General features: G+C 39.0%; 2 protein-coding genes across 9 annotated transcripts in view; both read left to right on the top strand.

The window, feature by feature from the left end:
• PKHD1L1 (PKHD1 like 1) overlaps positions 1–14,341 on the top strand; it is a 167,281-nt gene extending 152,940 nt beyond the window's left edge. For 4 of the 6 annotated variants that reach the window (XM_050801374.1, XM_050801377.1, XM_050801378.1 and 1 more), the window contains 5 exons: positions 1,377–1,721; positions 5,390–5,541; positions 5,948–6,094; positions 6,435–6,588; positions 10,046–10,786. In XM_050801374.1, the coding sequence (XP_050657331.1) occupies positions 1,377–1,721; positions 5,390–5,541; positions 5,948–6,094; positions 6,435–6,588; positions 10,046–10,356 (1,109 nt within the window). In that variant the 3' untranslated portion in view covers positions 10,357–10,786. Of the gene's footprint in view, positions 1–1,376; positions 1,722–5,389; positions 5,542–5,947; positions 6,095–6,434; positions 6,589–10,045; positions 10,787–13,388; positions 13,648–13,951 lie in introns of those variants that run through there. The other 2 variants (XM_050801376.1, XM_050801375.1) reach the window with 2 other exon arrangements.
• The window catches only part of EBAG9 (estrogen receptor binding site associated antigen 9), a 1,013,262-nt gene that overhangs the window by 964,912 nt on the left and 23,202 nt on the right, over positions 1–25,148 (top strand). Inside the window, exon 2 of one of the 3 annotated variants that reach the window (XM_050801388.1) lies at positions 23,477–23,619. In XM_050801388.1, the coding sequence (XP_050657345.1) occupies positions 23,479–23,619 (141 nt within the window). In that variant the 5' untranslated portion in view covers positions 23,477–23,478. Of the gene's footprint in view, positions 1–23,459; positions 23,620–23,832; positions 24,172–25,148 lie in introns of those variants that run through there. The other 2 variants (XM_050801389.1, XM_050801390.1) reach the window with 2 other exon arrangements.

The following is a 25,148-nucleotide window of genomic DNA, read 5'->3' as shown; positions in this document are numbered from 1 at the left end:
AGCGCAATATCATTCAGAGTCAGGAAAATAGGAACTATCTTCTTAGGCAGAGAGTTCCACTAACATATATTGAGCCCAGACAAATGCTGAATTGTATAATTAATAGTGGAATAAAACATTTAGCTTCTTACCACATTTCATTGTGAGGCTTATTAGGAAAAAGAAATTAAAATTTTAGAAAGAGGATGGAATTTCACAGTAATGAAAAAAGCAGAGACATAAATTAATAAAACATTTCCAAAACCCCAAAATATGTATAGATCCATAACACAGGGATATTATTTTGTTCTCCATAGACAGAATATAATGTAAAGAATTGATAATGTAGGTGCTGAAGAGCTGGAAAACAATTCTACCACTGCCCTCTTACAGATAAATGTGTGTTTTATGGTAGTGGTAGTGGTGTTTTTCTGAAACAGCATTGCTTTTAAGTGAGCGTTTTGCTTTGGCACTTGGAATGCAAAATAATATCCCTGTGTTATGAACCTATACATACTTTGGGGGCTACCCAAATGTTTTATTATCTTTGTCTCTGCTTCTTTCATTACTGTGAAATTCCTTCTTCTTCCTAAAATTTTAATTTCTTTTTCCCAGTAAGCCTCACAATGAAATGTAAGAAGCTACATATCTCATACCACCACTATTACACAATTCAGCGTTTGTCTGGGCTCAACATGTGTTAGTGGGTTTATTAGCTCTTAGACATTGTTGATACTCTGCCATAAAATAATACATATTTATTCATTCATTATAATGATCTCAATCACTTTTGTAAAATTCAGTTCCCTAGCAGAGTTTGTTTTGCATTCACCAAACTTTTTCAGGCTGAAATGTAAGTCTGTTTAGTTGGTATAAGGTTCTTCTGAGATGTTTTAACATATACTTCATTTATATTACACAGTTTTGTCCTTAGTTAAAATAGAAACACTGAATTGTAAATGCTCTTTTAAGAGTTGGCATATAGCACTGCATAAATTAGATAACTAGTAAAGTTAAATTTATATTTTTAAATTACCAAATGCCTTCAGTCAAGTCTTTAAAATCATGAGCATGTGAATAGTGTTTCAAGTACAGTATAGGCTCCTGGGATCATAACTCAATTTGTTTCTCATTTATACTGTGTCTATATAGCTAATTATTTTTTAAAACAAACAATGTGTAATGATTATTTGTGGTATTTTTTAAAGGAGTGGCTTTAATTTCACAAGTCAGTTTTATAAGTGTTTTTGTTTTTAAAAGGTATGCTTTCTTGTGAAAGAATGATAAAGTTGAATTTTGGGGGGATTTTCTAAATTTAAATAAACATTAAGTTATGCATGTTGATTGTGATAATATATAATACTTAGCTGTGCTGTTCTGGCTTTTTTCCTTCATAGACCAATTTCTTCCTAACCTGGATTCCACTGTCCTTGGTGAAAACTACTTTGATAGAACCTACCAGCTGCTTTATCTTTTGGTTAAAGGAACTATACCTGTTGAAATTCACACTGCCACAGTGATATTTGTTTCTTTCCAATTACCTGCTGCAACAGAAGATGACTTTTATACCTCTCACAATCTGGTTAGAAATCTTGCCTTGTTCCTAAAGATACCAAGTGACAAAATCCGTATCAGCAAAATGATAAGAGGGAAGAGTCTGAGAAGGAAGAGATCCATGGGATTCATAATTGAAATAGAGATTGGAGACCCTCCTATTCAGTTCTTAAGCAATGGCACCACAGGTATGAATAACAGTTGTTTGAGATGGAGGAATGCAATTACCAAATCCACATCCATAAATAACCTGATCAGGGCCTGGCGAGCCAGGCCTCAGGAAGTCCCATCAACCCCACATCCTGAACCCTCCTACGCGCCTAGAGACCCTTTTTCCTGTACTACCAAACTCTTAGAATTGGAAGGAATTTGAATCTCTGTTTTGTTATTGTGATGATTAATAAATTCAACAAAAGAATTTGATCTAATATAAAAAGATCTGGGAAGACCTACTTAAGCAAGCGACCTTATAGATGAGAGATTAAGGATGAAGATAGTCAATGAAAAGGCAGAGGAAAAAGAGTGTTCAGGCTATGGAAATTGTTGGTGAGAGTTTGGTGCATTTGAAGAGAGGAAACAGGTCCAATTGGTCTGGAGTGGAAGGAGCCAGGAAGGACAAGCTGCTGGAGGTGTAGCCGAGGGCTAGACAGGTGCTAGACGTGGAGAGCTTTGGAAGTCAAAGGAAGGACTGTGGATGTTTTCTTAAGAAAAAGAGTAGATATACTTGGATATTCTGAGCAGTGGAGCTGTGAGTTAGATGTCCATGGTAAAGTCACAGGTTCACCCTAACAAGGGCAGATGTGCAAGTACATAATCTGTCTTTATTTCCTGTGACTGAGCAAATCATCCTCATGAGCCATCATCCCCTCTTTGTGTCCCTCACTTTCTAGTTTTTATCAGAGATAAAAAATAAGCTCAACTGTCCCATCAGAGAAATCTCTGCTGGCTTAAATCATTTCCTTAGCGTTACTCAGTTTGGGCACTTGGGTAAATGCTCAGCTCTCCAAATTTTCTCTATCCATCTGCTCCTTTCAAGTTGGGGTCTGAATACCAAGGGGCTGTCCTGGCCTCCATCCTCGTGTTATCATCTTGTCTTCACAGCCTCTGCTACAGAGTGGGTCAACTTCTCTGCTCTACATATGCATCTCTTGAAGTACTACTGAACTTTCCTGGTCTTCTGGCATGCAATAACATCCCCCACTGCTAACCTGCAGCCATGCCTTTGTCTTCAGTGGTCAAGCACAAGTACTCTGACCTAGGTGTACCCCTCCCCAAGAATAGGGGAGGCAGGTATCTGTCAGAGGAAGATCTACCATCCAGCTTATGAAGCTTACGCTTCAAGTCCCCTTACTGATACAAGTCCTGGGAGGGGCTTTCACTTTCAATACCTTAGGAGAGGTCCTCATAATGTGGTCAAATCATTGAATGTTATTATGAAAGCTATAAAGGTATGATTTTTCTGCATTCCTTTTCCTAAAGAGATCTTCCAGATGTGTATAAACTGCAGCCCCACAAGGTTGGGATCTACCCTATCTACCTGTCTTCAGTCACTTTATCATTAAACTCCTAGGCTCTGTGTAAACCTGGGTACTGGGTGGAGTTCTCATTTTATGCCACTAGGGATCGTCACTGATTTTCTCAAGAGGTTTGCTTCTAGGCATTGACTCTATGCACCTACCATATTATCACTCTGGAATTCTACCGGCTAAGCAGGCGGAAGTTTCTTCCATTGGGGGATAAGCCTGTGGGAAGGCTTGCCTGCATGGAGGGAGGTGTTTATAAACTCTTGGTTAGAAGAGCGTAGGAAGCATAGGCTTGTGTTGCAACCAGATCTCCCACAATGTTCTCTGCCCAGAGTCATAGTTAACTTTCCTTCGTCAGTTCTGTATTCACTTGGACTTACAGGCTCAGGATTTGGACTCAGCAGGACTTTGCCTGTTACTTTAGGAGTTGTAGAGGGTCGATGGCACATATACAGATTACTCACCTACTCTTAGAAATCCCTGGTGAGCCCTTACGTATTGTGAGGTCCAAAATTTATCATACTAGCCACTAGATATCCAAAGAAACTGGGATTTATTTCTTACATGTGACATACATTTCCCCACATACAATCCCTACTACGTCCGTACCCTTAAATCTGTTTTAGTTTGTTAGATGTATCCAGACAGGTATAAGACCATTGAAGAATGTAGAAGTTAGGGATGGTGGGAGGGACAAGCTAATGGCATGCTTTCCAGACATAGACTGGGATAGTGTTTCAAGTCTCAAGGAGAACCCTACAACGTGGTGAATCACAACAAAATGTTGAGAAATGGCAAGAAAGATGTTCATGTAATTGTACTCCTGGCTTCTTATAGCTTTTATATAGTATCAGGATATCCAGAAATTCCCAGATGTCCTAGAAAGGGGTTACCTATGTATTAAAGGCACTTATGAGCAGACAGAATTCTAGAGTCAGGAATAAGAGGCCTTCAAGTTAAGGTCTTTGGTTTCTAGATGGCAATCAGCAGAAATGAATGCCCTCACATGTCAAATGGTCAGCGAGAACCTGTTAACAGTGCAGACCGGATCAGACCTGCCATTCCATGCCAAAAACCAGTGAAGACAAAGTAGTAGTAGTAGTGCATGGACCTGAAGCAGTTCTGTACTGCTACAGCTAGATACACAAGCCCTCAGACTTGGGAGGCCCCCTTGGAGAAGGCTGTTTCTGGAGGGAGTATGAGGAGAGGGAGGAATCTGAAAGACTGAGCGTTTTTCCAAAAGAGTCTGCATCATCCAAAAGAGTCCTTTTAAACTGACAAGGAATGAAATGGCTTAGGACTGTGGGGTTCATAGTGTCATGTCAGACCTGCTGGCCCAAGATGTTACCTTCTTCTTCCTGAGTACTCTAAGCTTTATGGCTTAACTTTAACAGAAGAAACTCAGTGATTTGATTCCTCAAGGCGTGACTCTGGATATAGAAGGTACAGGATACCTAGGAACAAGGGGTTAGCAAGGCCTGCAATACACCAAAACGTTATCCTGTTTTACAGTTGTTTCTTAAAAGATCAGTCTGACTCCAGAGAGTCAGATTAAAGGTGGTTTTAGTAACCCTGCTGATGTGGCTTTAATTAGGACTTTAACAGCAGGGACAGAGAGATTTAGAAATTGGTAATGGATTACATGTGGCATAGTGGAGAGCTGAAGGAGCAGGGATTAAGCAAAACTACCAGGCTTCTGAAAAAGGGAATATGGTGCATGACGGTACCACTTTATAAGGTAAGGAGCACTATGGGGGCAGAAGGTTTAAGAGGAAACCCTAGACCTGCCATGCTAGAAAAGGGGAACAGAAACTATATGTAGTGTTAAAAGTAACTGAGAATTGTCAAATGTCCGAAGCCAGTAACAATTGGTTAGTAATTTAATAACTTTAGCAACTAATATATGAATACATACACATAATATGATAGATTCTAACAATCCTTCCATTCAAAAATTAACACTTTATCTTTTAAAATGACATATGATAATACAAATGCATGATAATGCTTCATTGGTAAAGAAAGATTGGTATGAGAAAGTATTAAATTAAGAGACATATATTCTCCCACTATGTTTTCATTCGTTTTTCTTGTATCTGTTTTATCTACCTTTGTTTTTCCTTTAATTTCAACTTAAAGTATATTCTCCTGAGCTCTTCCTTTTCCTCCCCTCATTAATATGACTGTTGTGTTTTGCTCAGGGAAGATCAGAAAGCCTTGGAATTCTATAATGCAATGGAGCAATGCAAAGAAAGCTAAAGTGAAAAACTCTCATGTGTTTTCACAGTTCTATGCTTTTATAATCCAAATGTCACCATACTGTTTCCCTACAGGTCAGATGCAATTATCTGAACTCCAGGAAATTGCTGGTTCTCTTGGACAAGCTGTAATTTCAGGAAAAATCAGTAGTATCCTTGGATTTAACATTTCATCCATGACTATTACTAATCCCCTCCCCAGACCAAGTGACTCTGGCTGGATTAAGGTAAGAAAATGCAACTAGAAAAAATGCATTTTTCGGGACTTAAAATATCATTACTTATTTCTTATTTTAACTGTCTGTTTCTATTTCAAAATAATAATTTAGAAGGCATGTGTTTCTTATTTATTGTTGACTTTTCATAGGCTCGCTAAAATGATAATAAAGTTGTTTGAACAAAGGAGCATATCTTCCAAAAGTTGTGTATTGGTTCTAAATTTGCTTTGCTTTGCATATTTATAACAATGCTTCATAAATTTAATGGAGGAAATATTGTAATTATATTAATTTTACATAATGAGCATATTTTAAAATAAATAATGAATATATTACACTCAGCCTGGCTAAAATGAGTTTGCTGCTGAGTATAGTTTATCACCTAGAAACCAATTCATCCCTTGTGCATTCACAGGTAACTGCCCAGCCAGTTGAAAGGTCTGCGTTTCCTGTTCATCATGTGGCCTTCGTGTCCTCACTCTTAGTGATCACTCAGCCGGTGGCAGCACAGCCGGGACAGCCGTTTCCTCAGCAGCCTTCGGTAAAGGCAACAGATTCTGACGTAAGTCATAACTCAAAATTTTACTTAAGTGAAGGAATTAAGCTACAAATTCTGAAGGATGAGCCAGTTTCACTCATCCTGGTGTGCTGCAGCCTGAGGATCGCCCAGCCCCTTTAGAAGCTGGACTAATATCCAAGGGTGCCATCTTGTACTGTCTTAAAAATGCTGATGTTAAATGAACTTCTGCTGCTCAGATTTACGAACTCTGTGTGTGCAACAAGGAGCTTCTGCAGCTTTTCAATTTATAAAGAGGCATTTTTGAAAATAAAGTTTTGCATATATTTTTAAAAGCATGGAAACAGAACAATTGTTATAATTCTCTACTTTTTTTTTTTTTTAGGGTAACTGTGTATCAGTTGGAATTACTGCACTAACTTTGAGGGCCATACTCAAGGACTACAATAATAACCAAGTCAATGGCCTTAGTGGAAATACAACAATTCCGTTTAGCAGCTGTTGGGCCAATTACACAGACCTTACTCCCCTTAGAACAGGTGGGTGCACTAGTTTGGATCCTCACATATATAACCTAAGCAGAGACAATTATAATGGTCTTTTAATGAACAAAACATTCGGTAACACTCTGGTGAATAAACTATAGATATCAGAATGCTATATTTTGCCTTGTTTCAGAAAATATTTAGTCTAGCTTAAGAGTAGATTTAATATGTGAAAAAAATAGAAATTAAAATAAAAAATTAAGGAAATCAAAATTATATCATGATTTATCCATTTGTATACTTTTCTAAATTTGCTTACTAAAGATGTATTACATTTACAGTAAGAAAAATTAACATATGGATTTTCAAATTCAATAAAAGAAAGGATAAGGTAGGCTCATATAACTTTAATGTCTTAAAGGAGGAGTTCAGAGTTGGGCTAGAAAGTTGGCTGTGGTCTTAAAGCCAAAGCAAAAGAGAAAATGAGCATTATCATAATTTACAGTACCCATCAAATAAACAGACCAGTTGCTGTGGAGAATTATAATATTCTCTGAGAACAGAACAAATGTCCCCTGTGATTTTTCAGAAAGTGTGCACAATTAATTTCTATTAAGTAATATCTTGAACATTGGTGCAGGAAATACAGCCATGACTGCCACAATTAACGTTTTTTATACTATCTTCATACAGGTTGATGACACAACTCGGACTAGTAAAAACCACTCTACCAGGGACCAAATAATATATCCCCAAACAGATCTCGCTTGGTGATAGAATGTAGAGTATCTAAAAGAATGAAATGGATAAACTGCTTACATTTGAGAAAGGCCTCCATTGTTCTATTTCTCCCAACCCAGGACCTATTTAAGATAGTCAGGGGCCTTAACTTCTGAAAAGGCTATGTAGTGGCACCCCTGCCCCACTTTTTTTCCCTGAATTTTTGTTTCTCCATGATTTTGTTAGTGCCCTACACCAGATATGTTCAGTCTTCCTACTGGGCAGCAATATCTCAGCCTAATGTTTGCTAATAATTAAATGACAATTAGTTCAATGGTGTGCTCCTAGACAAGTACCTTGTATCCCACTGCTTTCTGGTTAAGAGCAGAGCTAATTCTTTTAACTATCAGCCCAAATGGAATTTTTTTTTATGGGAAATGAGGCAGCTGGCAAGAACCCTACCTGAAAAGAAGTTTGTTCACCTCCTCATGAGGGTGGACCCAATAAGTGCCCAGTGGCAATGAACCAACCTTGTGACCAAGGTCTTCAAACTACAATGTTCCAAAAGTACCCAGGATCACTGGGGCATTAAGGCACTAAAATAGGTTTTGGCATTTTACTGTGGCAACAAAATAATAATTTAAGCATTTTCTTTCATACATTAAGTTTTTTTCAGAATTCAAAGCTTCCCTTGGGAGTGTCTGTCTTACTTGCCATGGAGAAGTACCAGGGCTCTTCACCTATGTGTTTCCTTTTCCTTCCTTTCCTTCCTTCCCTCCCTCCCTCCCTCCCTCCCTCCCTCCCTTCCTCCCTCTCTCCTTCCTTCCATCCTTCCCTCCCTCCCCCTCTGTCGTCTCTCTTACCCTCTCCTTCTCCCCTCACCTCTTCCTCTCTCTCTCTCTCTCTCTCCTTTTTTCTTCATCAAGTGTGGCATCTCAGTTCCCTGGTTATGTACAATAGGGAAAGCCAAGTATAGGGATCTCTTCATTATTTTTAAATCAGTTAGCCAGTGTGTAGATTAACCACAGTAAAATTATAACAACAACAAAGCATTAGTGAGAAAATTAACAAAATATCTTTCACTGACTCTTTCTAACAGGTAAGCCCCACAGTCACTGCACTGAAGGAAATCCCCTTGCTGATCAGACTGTGGCCTGACAGCACAGCACCCCTCTTCTACATATAGCACCATAAAGAGCAAAGCAGAGTATTTGGGTAGAGGAGATATGGGTTGTGGTTTCTAACACAGAAAATGGTGATGTGAGAAATGGGTGGGAGAAAAAGAATCTGCATCTTTAACCAACCTAGATAAAGACAGTATTACTAATAGACACTGGGACATATTTGTTTAGCATCCTGTGTAATGTTTAGTGCTTGTTGCAGTTTCTATTGCTATGTAACAAACCAGCCCCAAATCTAATAACACCATTTCATTTGCTCACAATTGTGTGTGTCAGAAATTTGGGCCAGGATGGCTCATCACTGCTCCAACGTCTGGGGCTTCAGCTGGGATTTTCTGTTAACCAGAGCTGGCTAAGATGGCTTAATTGAGGTCATATCTCTATGGACCTGATTCTGGATTTCGGCTGGGTTCTTCAGTTCTCCTCTATGTGGTCTTTCCATAAAGCTAGCTTGGGCTTCTTCACAGTACTTCCAGAGGAGAAAAACAAAATAAAAGGACTACCCTAAATTATTTGTGCATCAAGAAAATTAATAAAAAAAAAACTCACCTGCCACAAAAATTCAGATTTTTTAATGCAAAAAGAAAAAAAAATTTAATACACCATTGTCAGGAATTGTCAGTGACAGAAAATTCTATAGTACAGTGCCCATATATCCTGAAAGTTATACAATGAATTGCAATTGTTCATAAAACCACAGATGTGATCAAGATCTAATTATATTCTCTTCCTAAATAAAGAATGAAAACAGAAATGACTTTTTAAAAACAAATAACAGAGAAAACAGATGAGTAAAAACTTACAGGGCTGTACAAGTATTAGAAATGCTATTCTGCGTGATGACTATTATAAATGATAGCAACAGACCCAAAAGAAATTATAGCAAGGAAAAATATATTGGTTATCTCCTATTCAAAACTGTGGGAAGATTTAACCTGGAGATTAAATAATATTGGATGAGCTCTTTAACTTTTTACATTCTAAACACAAGTAACAATGTTTCTAAAATGTCTACCCGGAGTAAGGAAAAAGGGTCACAGCCTTGTAATACAAAAATAGCATCTAACTTCAAACAAATGTGAAACACGGTAAAAGTTTTTTGAATCCGAATGGAGGGCATATGGTTGTTTGCTGTATTATTCCTTCAACTCTTTTCTTGTTTGAAATTTTTCAAAATAAAAAGTTCAGTATCCATCCCCACCGCCCCCAACTGAGACTGATGCTTCTCTACTCCTAGGTCAACTACGAAGGGATGAAACTGAGATTCAGCACCCTCATCTCTCTTCCCTATTGTCCCTCATTTCTTTTCTAACAGTCTTTGTCCAGTCCTGGGCACTAGGAAGGGGCTCTAAGAAGCAGGTACTGCTGCCACAGAAAGAAAATCTACCTAGCTTCCCTGTTGTTCAGTTAATGGACAGATAGAACTCTTCTAACTCTGAGACCCTGTTTATACTTGTCTGTACTTAAACTAACTTATTTGACTCAACTTTCAAAAATAGTTCATCAGGATCTATATAGTGTTTTTCAGTCAATGAAAATCAAATGGGAACTATATGAAAACAAGTAAAACATAAAAGGAAATCAAACACTATGATGCTTTTTTTTTCCAGGAAAAAATTACAAGATTGAATTTATACTGGATAATGTTGTTTGGGTAGAATCCAGAACTTTCAGTCTGCTGGCAGAGTCTGTCTCTAGCAGCAGCAGTGGCAGCAGCAGCAGTAGTAGCAGCAGCAGTGGCAGCAGCAGCAGCAACAGCAAAGCATCAACTGTGGGTACATATGCCCAGATAATGACTGTAGTAATTAGCTGTCTGATTGGAAGAATGTGGCTCTTGGAAATATTTATGGCTGCAGTTTCAACTTTGAAGATAACTTTAAGTAAGTACAGTCCATTAATACAGTATTTCTCCACATATTGAAGTACCAGTGTTTACTGGATAAAGGCTGTGTGCCCAGCTCTTGTGCATGATATCACTGTGTACACAAAGAGAAAGTAACAGCCTCAATGGCAGAGACAAGACAACCTATGGAAAATGTTATTCACTACATGTTGGTCTATAAGAATGTGGTGAAACAAGGCTGGGCACAGTGGCTCACACCTGTAATCCCAGCATTTTGGGCGGCTGAAGCAGGTGGATCACCTGAGGTCAGGAGTTGGAGACCAGCCTGGCCAACATGGCAAAACCCCATCTCTACTAAAAATATAAAAACATTAGCTGGGCATGGTGGTGTGCAACTGTAATCCCAGCTACTTGGGAGGCTGAGGCAGGAGAATCGCTTGAGCCTGGGAGGTGGAGGCTGCAGTGAACTGAGATCCCGCCACTGTACTCCAGCCTGCATGACAGAGCAAGACTCTGTCAAAATAAATAAATGAAATAAATAAATATGTACGTAAATAAATACGTACTTCAATAAATAAATAAATAATGTGGTGAAACAAAAGTGCAGGTCATGTCAGAACTCTTTTTGAGTTGCAAGATGCAGATTCTTAGCTTGAAATGATCTAGCTAGTAAAGTGATCACTTAACTGAGGAGTCCAGAAGTTTCTGAAACAGTTGGATCTAAGGACTCAAATGGTATCTTCTAGAACTTCTGTCTCTTATTCTCTTGGCTCTACTCTCTTTGTTGTTGGCTTCACTTCCAGGCTGACTCCTCACCACCCCCAATCCTCATTACAAAGGTACCCACCAACACCTTCTGCCAGCCCATCAACCAATACAGAAAAAGCTAACCTTTTTCCCAGCGGTTCCAGAGAAAAGCCCCAAAGCTATGTCATTGACCTGCCTTGGGTCACATGCCCATTCCTGAACCAATCACTGTGGCCACAGCGTTCTAATTAGCTTGGCCTGGGTCACATGGGGTAAGGTACTGAGAATGGTGGAGGTGTAGTTTCACTAAGGATAATAACGGTGCTAGTACCAGAAATGACAGGCAGACAGAGACACTGAATATTAGAGAGATTAATAAAGGGGAGAGGTCTCTATATGATTAGAGATGATTGCAAATGTCATTGCATTAGGAACACATGAAAGTTGGGACTGTATAAAATGTGTAAGATTTGGAGAGGGAGGGAAAAGGCACTCAAGAACAGGGACATGATAGGAGCAAGGAAAAAATGACACTAGAATAAAACATCTTCAGTTATACATGTTTACCACAGAATTCCTCATCATTTCCTTACAAACATACTTTTCCAGCTACCCCTTCTCAGTTAATGCCTTGCCATTTTTGCCTATCCTCCATATTGCTGTCAGATTTAAGGTCACGTAAAGCTAACAGTAATCTCAAATCCTCAACTATTCCTCACTACATGCAAAAAACAGTATCAACGTCAAAGACCTTGAAACAGTTTTGAAGACTGCCTCCTTTTACTAAATCATTTCCAGAAAGAATTCTCTCCATCCCACATATCCCCTATATCTATACCTTGGCTGCCAGCCTCTAATCACCAAGGTTACCTCTCACAGCATCCTTCTAGGTCTTGCTCAAATTCCACCTCATCCAGCAGGTTTCCCTTCTTCCTTCCCACTCTATATTTAATTCTCCTCTCCCTTGATCTCCAATTGCACTTTGTGTTTGTATCATTATTATAGTCCTTTCTGTAATGTACTTGTATTAAGCTTATATTCAAATATATCTTCCTCACCAAATTGTGAGCACTTACAGGACTGTATGCCTTACATATTGTAAGTACTAAAAATGTGGTTTGATTTTAAATCTTGAAAGTGAAAGTTGAGTCTTTACCTCTGACTTAAGGGGAGATGTTGAGTAGGGGTATTGTAGGCAAATTGTAAAGAGTTTTTATTGGAATATATTAATCAGTTTTCAGTTCATTTAATGAGGGATAGTTTCTGACAGTTTAGTGAAAAAAATCACATAAGAGATACTGTATAACAAAGTTGAGGAAGAATTTGAGGTGAGGTAACAATTTAAAATAATACTAAATCATATTGAGCAATAAAAGCCAAGACTAGATTTTAAATTTAAATATAAAGGATCAGGGGACATAGCAAGGCTGGGTCTGGAAGTGACAAAACAAACTGCAGGCTGAAACAAACTACTGGTGTCTCAGGAACAGCCAGAAAACAAGAAGAAGGAAATCCTTTCTTCTCTCCTAATGGAAAAAATTAATTGGAGTCCAGTGGTCAAAGGAGAAGCATGGTTTGCAGAGACCTTGTCCTGGCCTCTTATAGCTGAGTATAGACAGGGGGTTTTACATTACTTTTATGCCAGTTTTCTTGTCTCCAGAATAGTAATAAAAGTAAGACCAATTGTTTATTTTATAATAGAATGACAAGCATTTCTTTAATTCATTTTATTTTTTTTCTCAGAAGCATTAAAATACAAGGTCTAATTAGCTAAGTATTGCTCCATATATATTTGTGAATTTTGCATTGCCTCATTACGTGCAAAAATCTTTATTGACTCTCATCCTGCTTACTCCTGACAACTTTGGTACTTTACCAAATTAATATAATTCTGTTCTCAAATAATTAGTAAACGATGTAGCTCCTGAGTTTTTTCCAGGAACTTTTCCAAATAAGAAGATTAATCAATGGCTTCTCCTTTGCTACTAAACTACCATTTTTCAATTAGAATATAAGATAATTTAAACACTATTAATGGATTAAAATGCTGGGTTCTTTTATAACTTTGCATTCTGAACTAATAATATATTACTTTTAAGAGGATCATGAAGTTTCACTAAATAAAAGATCTTATATTTTAAAAGTGCATTTTTAAATGTGAAAAATAAAAAATCTTGTATAAGCACCACAATCTATAAATTTCTACAAAAAAATTACTGATTCTAACATTAAATGGGTAAACTTGGAAATACTGCTAACTATACCATAAAAATGAGAAAAGTTAAAATTAATGAAATATATTTTAAATTATGCTATATGCTATTACTACTTAAAAATTGTTTTGTATTGTTTTCATTTTTCAGGAAGCTACTAAAGGACTGTTCTGAAGAATAGGCTGAAAACAAAAATATAAGAATTATTAGCTATTTTTTTGGGCAACAGACAAAAGTCTATAGCATTTTCATGAAAATATACTAAAAATATTTTTATAATATATACAATGTACTAATTAGCTTTAAACACTAAAATCAGATTTCTTCAAAATATAAATTTGTTTTGGTTGTTTATATTGGTATGTTCTTATTTCATTTCAATAAACTTCCAGAAATCTGTTATTTGGAAGTAGATATGACACCTCTAAGTTATTGTACCAACAAATCCTAGAATCCTTTAAATAATGGAAAGAGCTTGTCAAGTTCGGACTTAAGAAGCTCTTTACATCAGATTGGAAGCATTTTAAGTACTCTTTTTAATACTTGCAGAGGGGGGAGCCGTTCTTATTTTCTCTATCCATTTATAAGGCTTTGATTTCCAACAATGTAAGCCATTCTAGTTTCTAATGATTTTGGAAAGACAAGATTGTTTTCACACAATCTGAGATGACAATCTCATCTCAGATTTTTCACACTGAGTTGCTGTCTTTCAGATTCACAGTAATCCCAGGAATCCTAGACTGTCCTGTATTTCTGGATCTGCCAAACTCTGGCCAATATTCTAAGAAAAGTTTTCTTGTCCTTGGAATGATCTTTTGGAATAAGTCCAAACTTCTTCTCTGCCTACCCCTCCTTCCCACTCAAAACTGCCACTACGAAGAGCATGACTCCCCTCAACCCCAGGCACCAGTTGAGGGTTGAGGGGTTCCTTTAACTGGTGGATGCTTATTCACTGTTTCCTGGATGAATGAAGCATAAAGTGTGGGGAAGTCAACAACAGAACAGAACAGACTTATTTTCAAGAAGATAAATTAGAGAATGCAAAAAAGCTACAGACTAAGGTAGCTTAGTTAACCGAACTCTCTAATACTATTGAAAATAGCAATTCTCGAGATCGCGCCACCGCACTCCAGCCTGGGCAACAGCGTGAGACTCCGTCTCAAAAAAAAAAAAAAAAAAAAAAAGAAAATAGCAATTCTTTACTCAGAAAATTCTAAAGGGAATACTTAGTTTGGCAGAACTCCTAATAAAGACATTGAAGCCATATCCAGAGCCTTCCAGCAAGTGGCACTCAGCAAACATTTGGGACAGCTGAGAGAATTCAACAAAGCCCATACCTTTATCTCTTGTATACCATTTCCTAGTACATTCACTTCAGATCATTGTTAATCTTACTTAGCAGAAAACATATAAACACTTACTAGGTGGTAAAATCAAATATCTTGGTATAAATGTGGCATTTCATTCATGTGAGCAGTATCTATTCGGTGTTCTAGTAAGTAGGAATGCTACAAGAAATAACATGCTATGCCTTACCTCGAAGAGTTTTCAGGATATTTGGGGAAAGAATGGAAACAGACCATTTCAATACAACATGGATCACTGTCTCAGGGAGAGACAGACAGAGAGACAGAGACAGAGAGAGGGGGAGAGAGAGAGAGAAAGCATGAGGTTGCTAGCATTTTGGAGTTCTTAAGCCTTGTTCAGGAGAGCTACCTAGAAGGGCAGTCGAAGAAAATTGGGAGAGGACCACTGAAGGCCTAGGGGCTACGGAAAAAGTTCACACGAACAGCTGCAAAGGAAATAGTCACAACTTTAAAGGAATTGTAGGTAAGTGATCCCTGACAAGGTAGTCCTCAAAGTAATACATGAAAGCCCCTTCATGAGGAACATTTGCCATGTCCAGAGAGCATTGATACTTGATTGTACAGCACCAGGTAACAGAGCACTTTTATACTCCCCTCAGTTCCAACCCTGGTGGAGTGAAAAACCTCTGTTCCTGGGATAGGCAGGGGGAAAGAGACCCAACATGGGCCATTTCATGCTAAGACTTAAAAATCAGTCTTCCTAAAGCAAATCCAGTTTACTGTTCATTCCATGATACTTCCTTTCTGTTAGAAAACTAAATTCCAAAAACTGCAATTCCAGCATCTATGGAACAAATTCCTACATTTGGGTTCTGGAAGAGATACAAAAATATTCTTCACACCAGAGCATTGTAAAAGCCATAAAATTGTCCACCATTTGTATTCTTTTCTTACCTAAAGGTTTAATTCAGCCCATTGGAGTTTTTTTTGTCAAGATATTTTCTGTCAGTTTTTAATAAGGAAATTTTCTAATACAAGTTATATGGCAGTAAAAGGAATTTCTAAAAATTGTTTCTTAGCCACAGACTTTGTTAAAAAGTTCCTGATTTAACTGCTTTAGGTTTCTGGCTGTCTGCTTTTTAAGAACTTTCTAGGCCGGGCGCGGTGGCTCAAGCCTGTAATCCCAGCACTTTGGGAGGCCGAGACGGGCGGATCACGAGGTCGGGAGATCGAGACCATCCTGGCTAACATGGTGAAACCCCGTCTCTACTAAAAAATACAAAAAACTAGCCGGGCGCGGTGGCGGGCGCCTGTAGTCCCAGCTACTCGGGAGGCTGAGGCAGGAGAATGGCGTAAACCCGGGAGGCGGAGCTTGCAGTGAGCTGAGATCCGGCCACTGCACTCCAGCCTGGGCGGCAGAGCGAGACTCCGTCTCAAAAAAAAAAAAAAAAAAAAAAAAAAAAGAACTTTCTAGAATAATCATAATACATAATTGCTTATTCCAGATAAATTACAATTTAATTACTACTTTTAAAAATGTTTGAATTATTGGAATCCATGGGCAGTATGGCTTCCCATATCCCTTATTCATATGCTAAGCAACTTTTAGTTTTGCTTTTAAATTTTTTTGCATTTAAATAATATTTCTCTGAACATTCCTGTCTTAGAAATTAATGTTTAAATTCTTAAAATATTTTTTATTGTAAGAAGTGACTATCTAGCTCTTGAACAAGTAATAAAAATCCTTTGGTGTGTGAATGCTCTTCTATCTAAGACCTGAAATATTGGTGAAGTAAATATATTGTTCCAATTTTGGTCAAAGTAAGAAACAGAGAATAATAAGTTAATAAGAATAGCTTCTTGTATTTCTCATAGTAAGAGAAATGTTTATATCTTGTACTACTCTCTACTCTTTCCTAAATTCCATCACCTTCTGATCATTGCAATGACTTCTAGATGGTCCATCTGTTTTCACCTTTTATTCATTTATCCCCAAAAGTGCTATTTAAAATACCCCTAGCACTAATAATAACAATAATCAATAATAAAGGTTTATCACATATTCACTACATGCCAGACACTATGCTGTGTGTTCCACATGGACTCTCTCCTTACAGCAATCCTATGAGGATAACCTTATTCCCTTGTCCAAATGAGGAAACTTGAAATGTTGAAAGGTTAGGTTAAATTCCCAAGTTCACAGAGCTACTAATGGTAAAGCTGGGATTCAAACACAGACAATTTAACTCCAGAGCCCAAATTCCAACATTTAATTGCTTCCCACTTTTCCTCAAGCATGGGCAAGTGCTTCATTGGGAAGAGTTTTTAATCCAAATTCCTGTTCAAATTCTTGGTTTATACTTTACCACTTCTATGCCCTCAGGCAAGCTCTTAGTTTCCCTTATTCTCAGTTTCTTCAGCTACAAAATGTGGAAAGTGTGGTATTTGAAGACTGATGGTATCACATATATGACATGTAACACAGTGCCTACAGGCGGTAAAATGACACACTCTTGTTTTTATTTCCATAATGTGGCCTATATCATGTCAATCCCTGGCCCAGTAAACCACTGGGCTTCTTATTACCCTGTAACAGTGCCTGGCATGTAATAAGCACCCTGTGAGTGCTAAGTATTAGAATTATTGGCTGGGCACAGGGCCACCTAGAACAAAGGCAATTTCCCAGCTTCACTTGCAGTGACAGCGATCAACTTCTGTGCAGTGGGTTACAAAAACAGACATTATCTTGTGGCATATTCTAGAAACTGCTAAAACAGCTATTATGCATCCCTTTGCCCTTTCTTCATCCTTTCCTGTTTTTCCTGCTACATGGAGCAAGATGGCTCCTGAGACCTGGAGGATAAAGGCCAGTGCTTTTTACTGCTCCATAACTTGTGTTAGAAAATCTCCTTACTAAAAATCTACAGAAAAATCTTAAACCTGTAGGTAAGAAAAGACTAAGATGGTGGACAATTTTATGGCTTTTACAATGTCCTTGTGTGAAGAATATTTTTATACCTCTTCCAGAACCCAGAGAGCTCAGCTGAAAGGAGTCTGGGCTCCTGACATTGTGGTGCCCTATACCAGCCCTGGCTCCTTCAGGGTTTCATTGTTATTTGGTGGTTATCCTAATCCTAAAAGATACATCTCCCGCTTTCATCAGATATCTGAGATGGCAAAATTTGAAAGGAACAAGGGAACAGAGAGTTAATCCTTCCTAATGGGAAAGGTGGACAATGCCAGGGTTATAATACCCCATGCATCTTTGAGTTACTACCTATACCCTCCCAAATGGAAATGCTTAAACTTTAATCTGAGGCCGGGCGCAGTGGCTCACGCCTGTAATCCCAACACTTTGGGAGGCCAAGGCAGGCAGATCACGAGGTCAGGAGATCGAGACTATCATGGCTAACACGGTGAAACCCCGTCTCTACTAAAAACACAAAAAGATAGCCGGCGTGGTGGCAGGCACCTGTAGTCCCAGCTACCTGGTAGGCTGAGGCAGGAAAGTGGAGTGAACCTGGGAGACAGAGCTTGCAGTGAGTCGAGATCGTGCCACTGCACTCCAGCCTGGGCCACAGACCGAGACTCCGCCTCAAAAAACAAAACAAAACAAAAAACAAACAAATAAAACAAACAACAAAAAAAATACCTTTAATCTGAATCCATTATGTGTTGGGTTGGGGAACTACTGAAACAGTGGGAGGGTCTTGACCTTTTTCTAAGCTCATCAGTGGGCATTTTCAGCTTCCCCATGATGGTAGTAACTGCAAGGAGTGTTCAGTCTCCAGTGAAAGAAATACTAAAATTTATTCCCCCAATTTCCCCTCCCCAGAGAGTAGCTACAGACACACTGTAAGACCAAATAGGAAAACTGTGCCATAGGGGACATAGTAGGTACAGCTACAAACCTCTTATTGCCTTACTTGCAAGTCCTAATACAGTACTGTAGTTGTTATAATTCCATCATTCTGAAATTAGGAAGATGGTCATGGAAAAACTGTTCTAAGAACGCTGTTCACCCATGAATGCTGACTTTATTAGATAAGTTTTTTTTAGGTTAAGGACTATGTATTCTTTCAACTTCTCTGAAGTGCTTAGCACACACTTTGCCCATGGTGTTAAATAAACTTTCTAATAAACCAATGATTAGATAGCATAATGAAACTTTTCCTATCCTAGCTTTTCGAGATTAAGAAGTCTTTTCAAAATATTACAGAAACTGCACTTTATCCTGACTTACAGCCTTAATGTTTGAAGTAGCAGTGTATAAAATTCACACCCAGTTATAGACTGAGTAATTATGGTTGCTATGGTAATGGGCTCTGTGCCTGTGAGCAAAAAAAACTAATTCCTTTTGTGCAAGATATTTATGACTGTGCCTGGCTACATGGCAAGAGTATTTTCCTTTGGTTTTTCATTACAGTAATTTATGCATTTAGGCAGATGATCCTTTATATATATAAATTCTATAAATTCTTAGGAAGAAAAAATTTATTAAGTTCTTCACATCAAAAATTTCTAGTATGATTATGAGTTCAATTTTCAAGTGAAAATAATCCTTAAAGGATTTAATTTCAAATAAGAACTACAGTATAAAATATAGATTTAAGTTAATTTTCACTGTATGAAATGTACAGTATACATAGACTAACTCCTTTAACGAGAATTCTGGCATGTCTTAAAGGGCCATAGGTGGTTAGAGGGAGATCCCCAAACAAACAATTCAAAATTAAGAGTTTAAAAAGCAACAATCAAGACACATATCCTCCTAAGTGAATTTGAATTGACGGACACTGGAAAATTTAAAAAGGTCAGTTACTATGAAGAAGGCTGTGCCTTAACAATATTTATATTAATCAGATAGCAAAGTACCAAAGTGACTTAGAGGAAGGAAAATAGTAAAATACAAAAGACTAAGTTAGCAGATCATTTTGCTATCCAGATGTGCTGAAATTATGGACACTGAGAAGAAAGAATAGACAAAACTTGGCAACAGATCTTGTTATGAGATAAATATCCCATGAGTGGTATATAAAAGCCTGGAGAGAAAGGGGAAGGGTTATAGGTGTCCTAGTTCTGACAGCTGATCTTTCATCCTATGCCTTTAAAACAAAGGGAATAAAGAAGGTAGAAGTGGGGGTATGGAGGGTTGAATTCTGGCTTTCCCTCCCTGTTTCCCTTTGTTAATATATTGCTAGTAAACATGTCTACTTCTGGTTGCTGATGACATAAAATTCACCTCTATTCCCTGGAAGCACTATTCCATGTTGTGAGCTAAAGGGGATTGTCCTGATCTTGAAGATAATAAATCTGTTTGCTTTAAAGCTTTCACCAATTTTATTGCTATATTTCCAACACATTTCCACATATGGTATGATATTTAATTTGCAAAAGAAATCTGTAAAGCAGGAATTACTAACGTAATTTTGCAGATGAGAAAACTGAGGCTTAAACTTGTTCAAGGTCAAAGTCACGACGTCCGTCATGCTGTAGCTCAATGAATGAGTCTCCCATTGTTTCGTGTTGTTTTATTTCTACTTTCTCAATCCATGTACAAGATAGATTATGTTACAAACTACTGTTTTATGTTGGTTGTATGAATTTCAAAACATTTACTGTTAGAAATAACAAAAGGTCTTAGACTCCCAGATCCTGTTCAGATCAACTCTACTTAATTCATAATATAGCTGAACTCTGTTATAAATCTAATAACAATGTGGACATTAGCCAGAAGTATGATGTTGCTGAACCTCACTACTGAACACAAAATGAGAATTCACCTCTTTTCATTTGAATGTATTTCTATAAAATATATGAATTATTTTTCTCGATTTCTATCCAAGCCCCTTCTGAAGAAACCTGGTTAACTCTAAATTGTTACTAAATCTTGAGTCTTCCTATATTTAGCAATAAAAGTCACTGCTAATTGTAATAACAATTATGAGGAAAAATTTATTTAAATGCTTCATAGAAGGTTAATTTTCATTTAATAGAAAAGAAATAAAAATGCTGCTTCAGACTGTTTGATTTCTCTATTAGGCAATTGACCCTAACTAGTATATGGTGATTTTGAATATTAAAAAAGAAGTCATAATTTTCCAGAATACTGAAGTTTATTATTTTGAAAGCAAGTAAAATTCCCCAGTGGGAAGATTAATAAAACAATTCATTAAAATTCTCATCAGAAAATCCTATGCTTTAAATGTATCTGCTCAAAGCTGTCACTCTATGAATGGCAAAGCTTTGTTTTACTTGATCAAGAAATGAATGTGACTTTATGATCTGTATTCAACTGTGAACAGCTGCTCATTAATAAAAAGCCATTAAAGTTCAAGTCAGAACAGCAGGTCTAAAATTGTGTTTGAGGGAAAAAACCCACCCTTTGGTGAAAAGCCAGGGAACTGGGTTGGGAAAAATCTGGAACAGAGGGCTGTGTTTGCAGTCTGCTCCTACCTCCTGGGCCAGGTCAGGTGACAAGGCCAGAGTTAGCCCCAGCTGGAGAACTCAGAACAAAGCCTATGTAGGCTTTGAAAGGGGAGAGTAAGTGGTTGGCTGGTGGTTGATAGTGTGAATAAATCAAGCTGGTAATTGGGCAGAGGCTGATCAGAAGCTTTAGAGTGAGCAAAATGGTTGGACTCAGAGCAGGCAGAATTAACTATATTCCATTGAGTAAAAGAAATTCATATACCAGGTTCTATCCCTTATGTTCCTCCCATTTGACATTTGGTGGTTCCCTATTCCCACTCCACACAAGCTTTGGGGAGAGGACAGGACTTAAAAGTTGCCTGTTTCCAAGAGGTGGTCCCTAAACCCAAATCCAAATTATTGACTTGTGATCCCAATTATGGACTTAACTATTTAACAAGATGATTTTAAATATTATTTTATAGTTATTACTAAAGTAAATTTTAAATTTGCAGTCTTTAGCGAGTTTTGTTTTCTGTTTGTTTTGCTATTGTGTTGGGAAACAAGTACTCAGTAACTAGGTGTTTCTGGAAAAGTATATACCTTTCGTTTTGTTTCATTTGGAAAGGCAAATTTAATAAAGAAAACTGAAGAATCAGGAAAAAGAAGAAAATATCCTAGGGCATAATAAATCATCTAAAGCAATCAACTCTTTAAGAAAAAAAATTTAAAACACGTTTATATCCGAATATAGGTTATTTTGGATTTAATTAATTAATTTATTTTTTTGAGACAGGATCTTGCTCTGTCTCCCAGGCTGGAGTGCAGTGGCCCAATCATGGCTCACTGTAGTCTCGACCTCCTGGGCTCAGGTGATCCTTCCCACCTCAGCCTTCTGAGTAGCTGGGACTATAGGCACGCGCCACCAAAGCTGGCGAATTTTTAAATTATTTGTAGAAAGGGAGTTTCGCCCGTTGCCTAGGCTGGTCTTAAACTCCTGGGCTCAAGCGTTTCTCCTGCCTCGGCCTCCCAAAGTGCTGGTATTACAGGCATGTGCTACTGTGCCCAGCTAGATAATTGGATTTTTTTAATTAAAAAAAAAAAATAGAAATTTTATATTGAAATTTAGGCATTAGAATGCTAGAGATTAAAGTTAAAGCAGGTGTTTAACGGACTGCCAGGGGCTGCATGGCCTTTGGGAAATGCAGTTATCGGCAATGATACTGTAGTAGTGCAATAGTAGTGCAGTAGTAGTAGCCGCAGTAACGACTATTATCTATTAATGTTTGCTATGTGCCAGGCTCTGTGCTAAGAGAGCTTTGCAAGCATTACTACAGCATGAAGTAATGCTTCACTATTATGGCCATTTTACTGATGAGGAAATTGAAGTGAAGAGATTAAATAATTTTATCCAACGTTACACAGAACCATTCCAGAGCACGAGTCATAAACATATCTTTCCCTTCTTGGAAATGAAATTATTAATAAAAAACGTGGTGCAAATTGGAAGGAGGACGGTGGTGGTGGATTATCACAAAGTTAAGTTGGTAGGTGGTGGCTGGGTCAGGGTGGGAGAACAAAGGCAGTTGTAGTAAAAAAGAAAAAGAAAAATTAAAGGCATATAAAGATAAAGGCTTGTTGAGGAACAATTTGCATAAACTGATTTTGGCCTTAGACCCTATTCACTTCTCCCTCACCAGTCACTTTGCAACTGTGGAGCATAGTATTCTGAGGGTCCCCTGCACATAATAACCAAGGACTCGATCCTTTTCATAGCATACAAGATAAAAAGAAGAATCAGGCTGCAAAGAGAGAAGCACTGAAGGAAAGAACATCTCAGGTTGAAAGAAGGGCAAGTCCAGGGTGCATGTGAGGAACAAATGCATGGACGCGGTGAAGTGCCACTTCTTAATTTCTAGTTAAACAAAATTCAATTAAAAAATACTAGGAGGAGGCTACGTCCTGAATTAAACTCAGCATTCCGCATCTTTGAGGTGGTGGAATGACTGAGAGGAGTGGGTCTGTCTAGCCGCACCCAAATATTCCTGAGACAGAGGGAGATCCCGCATTTATTGAAATATATCTTCCTTGGTCGCATCTGATAGAAGGGTTCTGTGGGTTGAGCAGAAAGGGGCTCGACTGGAGGGGAGGCACTCTGCATAGAAGGAAAGTAGAGACATCTGGCAGAACCAGGCGCTCCGAGAATAAACAGTCAAAGCAGCCAGCAAAGGTCCCAAAAAGCCACCCCTCTCCGAACCTGGCGTGCCTGTCGCCGCTTGCCCCGCTCCCGGCGCTCATTGGCTCCCAATCCTGACGTCAGACCCGTAGCCTCTCACCTATTGGGCCAGCCAGAACCTGAGGCGGAGTGCGGAAGCCAGGGCCTGGAGACAGCCGAGATCCGCCTTCAAGAAGGGCTGGGGGTGGGGCTAGAGGAGGGACTGGGGGCGGGTTTCCCGAGGAGCGGGCGGCCATGGAGGCTGCGCGGAGGCAACGCAGGCTGCTAGGGAGCGCGCGCCCGGCTTTGAATGAGCGGGGCTGGGAGTGAACGGGCGGAGCGCGAGCTCGAGGAAGAGACAGGCAGCGCGCGTGAGCGCGCCTTGTGTGCGCGCGCGCGGCCCGCGGCAGCTCGGAGCCTCCGCCGGGCGGGCGGGGAGGGGGAGGGGCAGGTGAGTGTGTGCGGTTCGCGCGTGCTTGGGAGGGGCTTTCCTCTCCCAACCCCCATCCCGACCCCAGCCCTAGCCTCTGGGGCAGCGTCTGGCCTTCGCCGTGGGCCCTCCGCCTCTTCGCGCACTTCCTGCCCTCCCACCTTCCTTTTCGCCCTTCCACCCGACCTCCCCCGACGCCTGACCGCTGCTTCTGGGGTACTGTTTCCGGGTCAGGGTGACCTCTGGGGTGAAGAAACTGCGACTGGGAGCGGGACCCGGGCGTGCAGCATTCGCCATGCTCGGCTCACGCGTGGGAGACTGGTCTGCGGGGTACCGGCCCGGAAAGCACCCAGCCTCCAAAGCCGCCTTCCTCAGGAAAATTTCCGTGACCGTGACCTTACAGTCCTCCGTCTACAGGCCTTGTACCTCTCCAGGCCGATTTTTCCACAATTTAAATCCCAGTCCACCTGGTATCCAGCTGCAGCAACTTAGAGCGTTTCACGTCACGCCGGGCGCCAGGCGTCGGCTTGTATAACCTGAAAACGCTCCTGTTTTTTCTCATCTGTGCAGTGGGTATGATTTTTTTTTCATCAGCCAATTTCACGTGGGTAATCTGAAATGAAACCACTTAAGTTATGAAACTCTTTCCTTTTGAGTTATTCAGGAGACCTTACTCCGCCTTCGGAACCGCCCCAGTGGTGTCACATATTTGAGGGCCTGACTCTGGGTTGTCAGACATGGCACAGAATGTTCGATTTTAGCTCTCACACTCCGCTTCTGTTTCCCCTTCTCTTACGGGCCGCTGCTCAAACCTTTATTTATCAAATTTAAGTGAGTTCAGGTAAATTTTATTTTGTGAGCTTTGTGATATTTTCTGACCCACTTCGGAGAGTTATAGTTTAAGGATATTCTGGACTGTACTAGGTCATACGGTTTTTCAAATTTTGGTATGGCAAGATTCGGAAATAGAGTTTTAGAAATACAACACTTGTTTAGTGTGTACCGGCATAGATTTTGGCTTGTTTTATGAATTGTGATATATTGAGGCTACTTGAAAGGACGTCTAGCAGTTTACCGAGAATTTCAACAAGAAAAGATATAATACATTTGATCTATCAGTTTCTAATGTAGCATTCTTTTTTTTTAATTGGAAAATTTTTTTCAGTTAACATGGCAGAGCTCTCATTCCTGTTGATTTTCTAGAGATGTCATTTCTTCAAAAAGCCTTAATGAGGATACATTGCCTCATAGTTTTGAATCTCGTTCTGATATACCTCAAATTTTTGTCTTTGTAATTTTTAAGGAAATTTAATGTTAAAATGAGATTATATTAACATTGTTCCGTTCTAGAAAGTGTTTCAAAGCAGCCAAAGTGTAAAGTAGCCTAAGATACTTATCAACTTGGTGATCTAGAGGGCATTTCAAAAATCGCACTGAGGCAGTGTGCACACAATTAAAAGGTTTCTTAAGTAAGATATGATGTGGGGAGAGCCTTGGGCTTTCAGGTCAGTCTCTTTAAATCCTGGCTGAGTGAATCTAAGTCTGTCAGC

Source organism: Macaca thibetana, chromosome 8 (genome assembly GCF_024542745.1).
Source record: "Macaca thibetana thibetana isolate TM-01 chromosome 8, ASM2454274v1, whole genome shotgun sequence".
Classification (NCBI taxonomy): domain Eukaryota; kingdom Metazoa; phylum Chordata; class Mammalia; order Primates; family Cercopithecidae; genus Macaca; species Macaca thibetana.
Note: the sequence above shows the minus strand (reverse complement) of the source record. Positions and strands in the feature narration are given on the sequence as shown.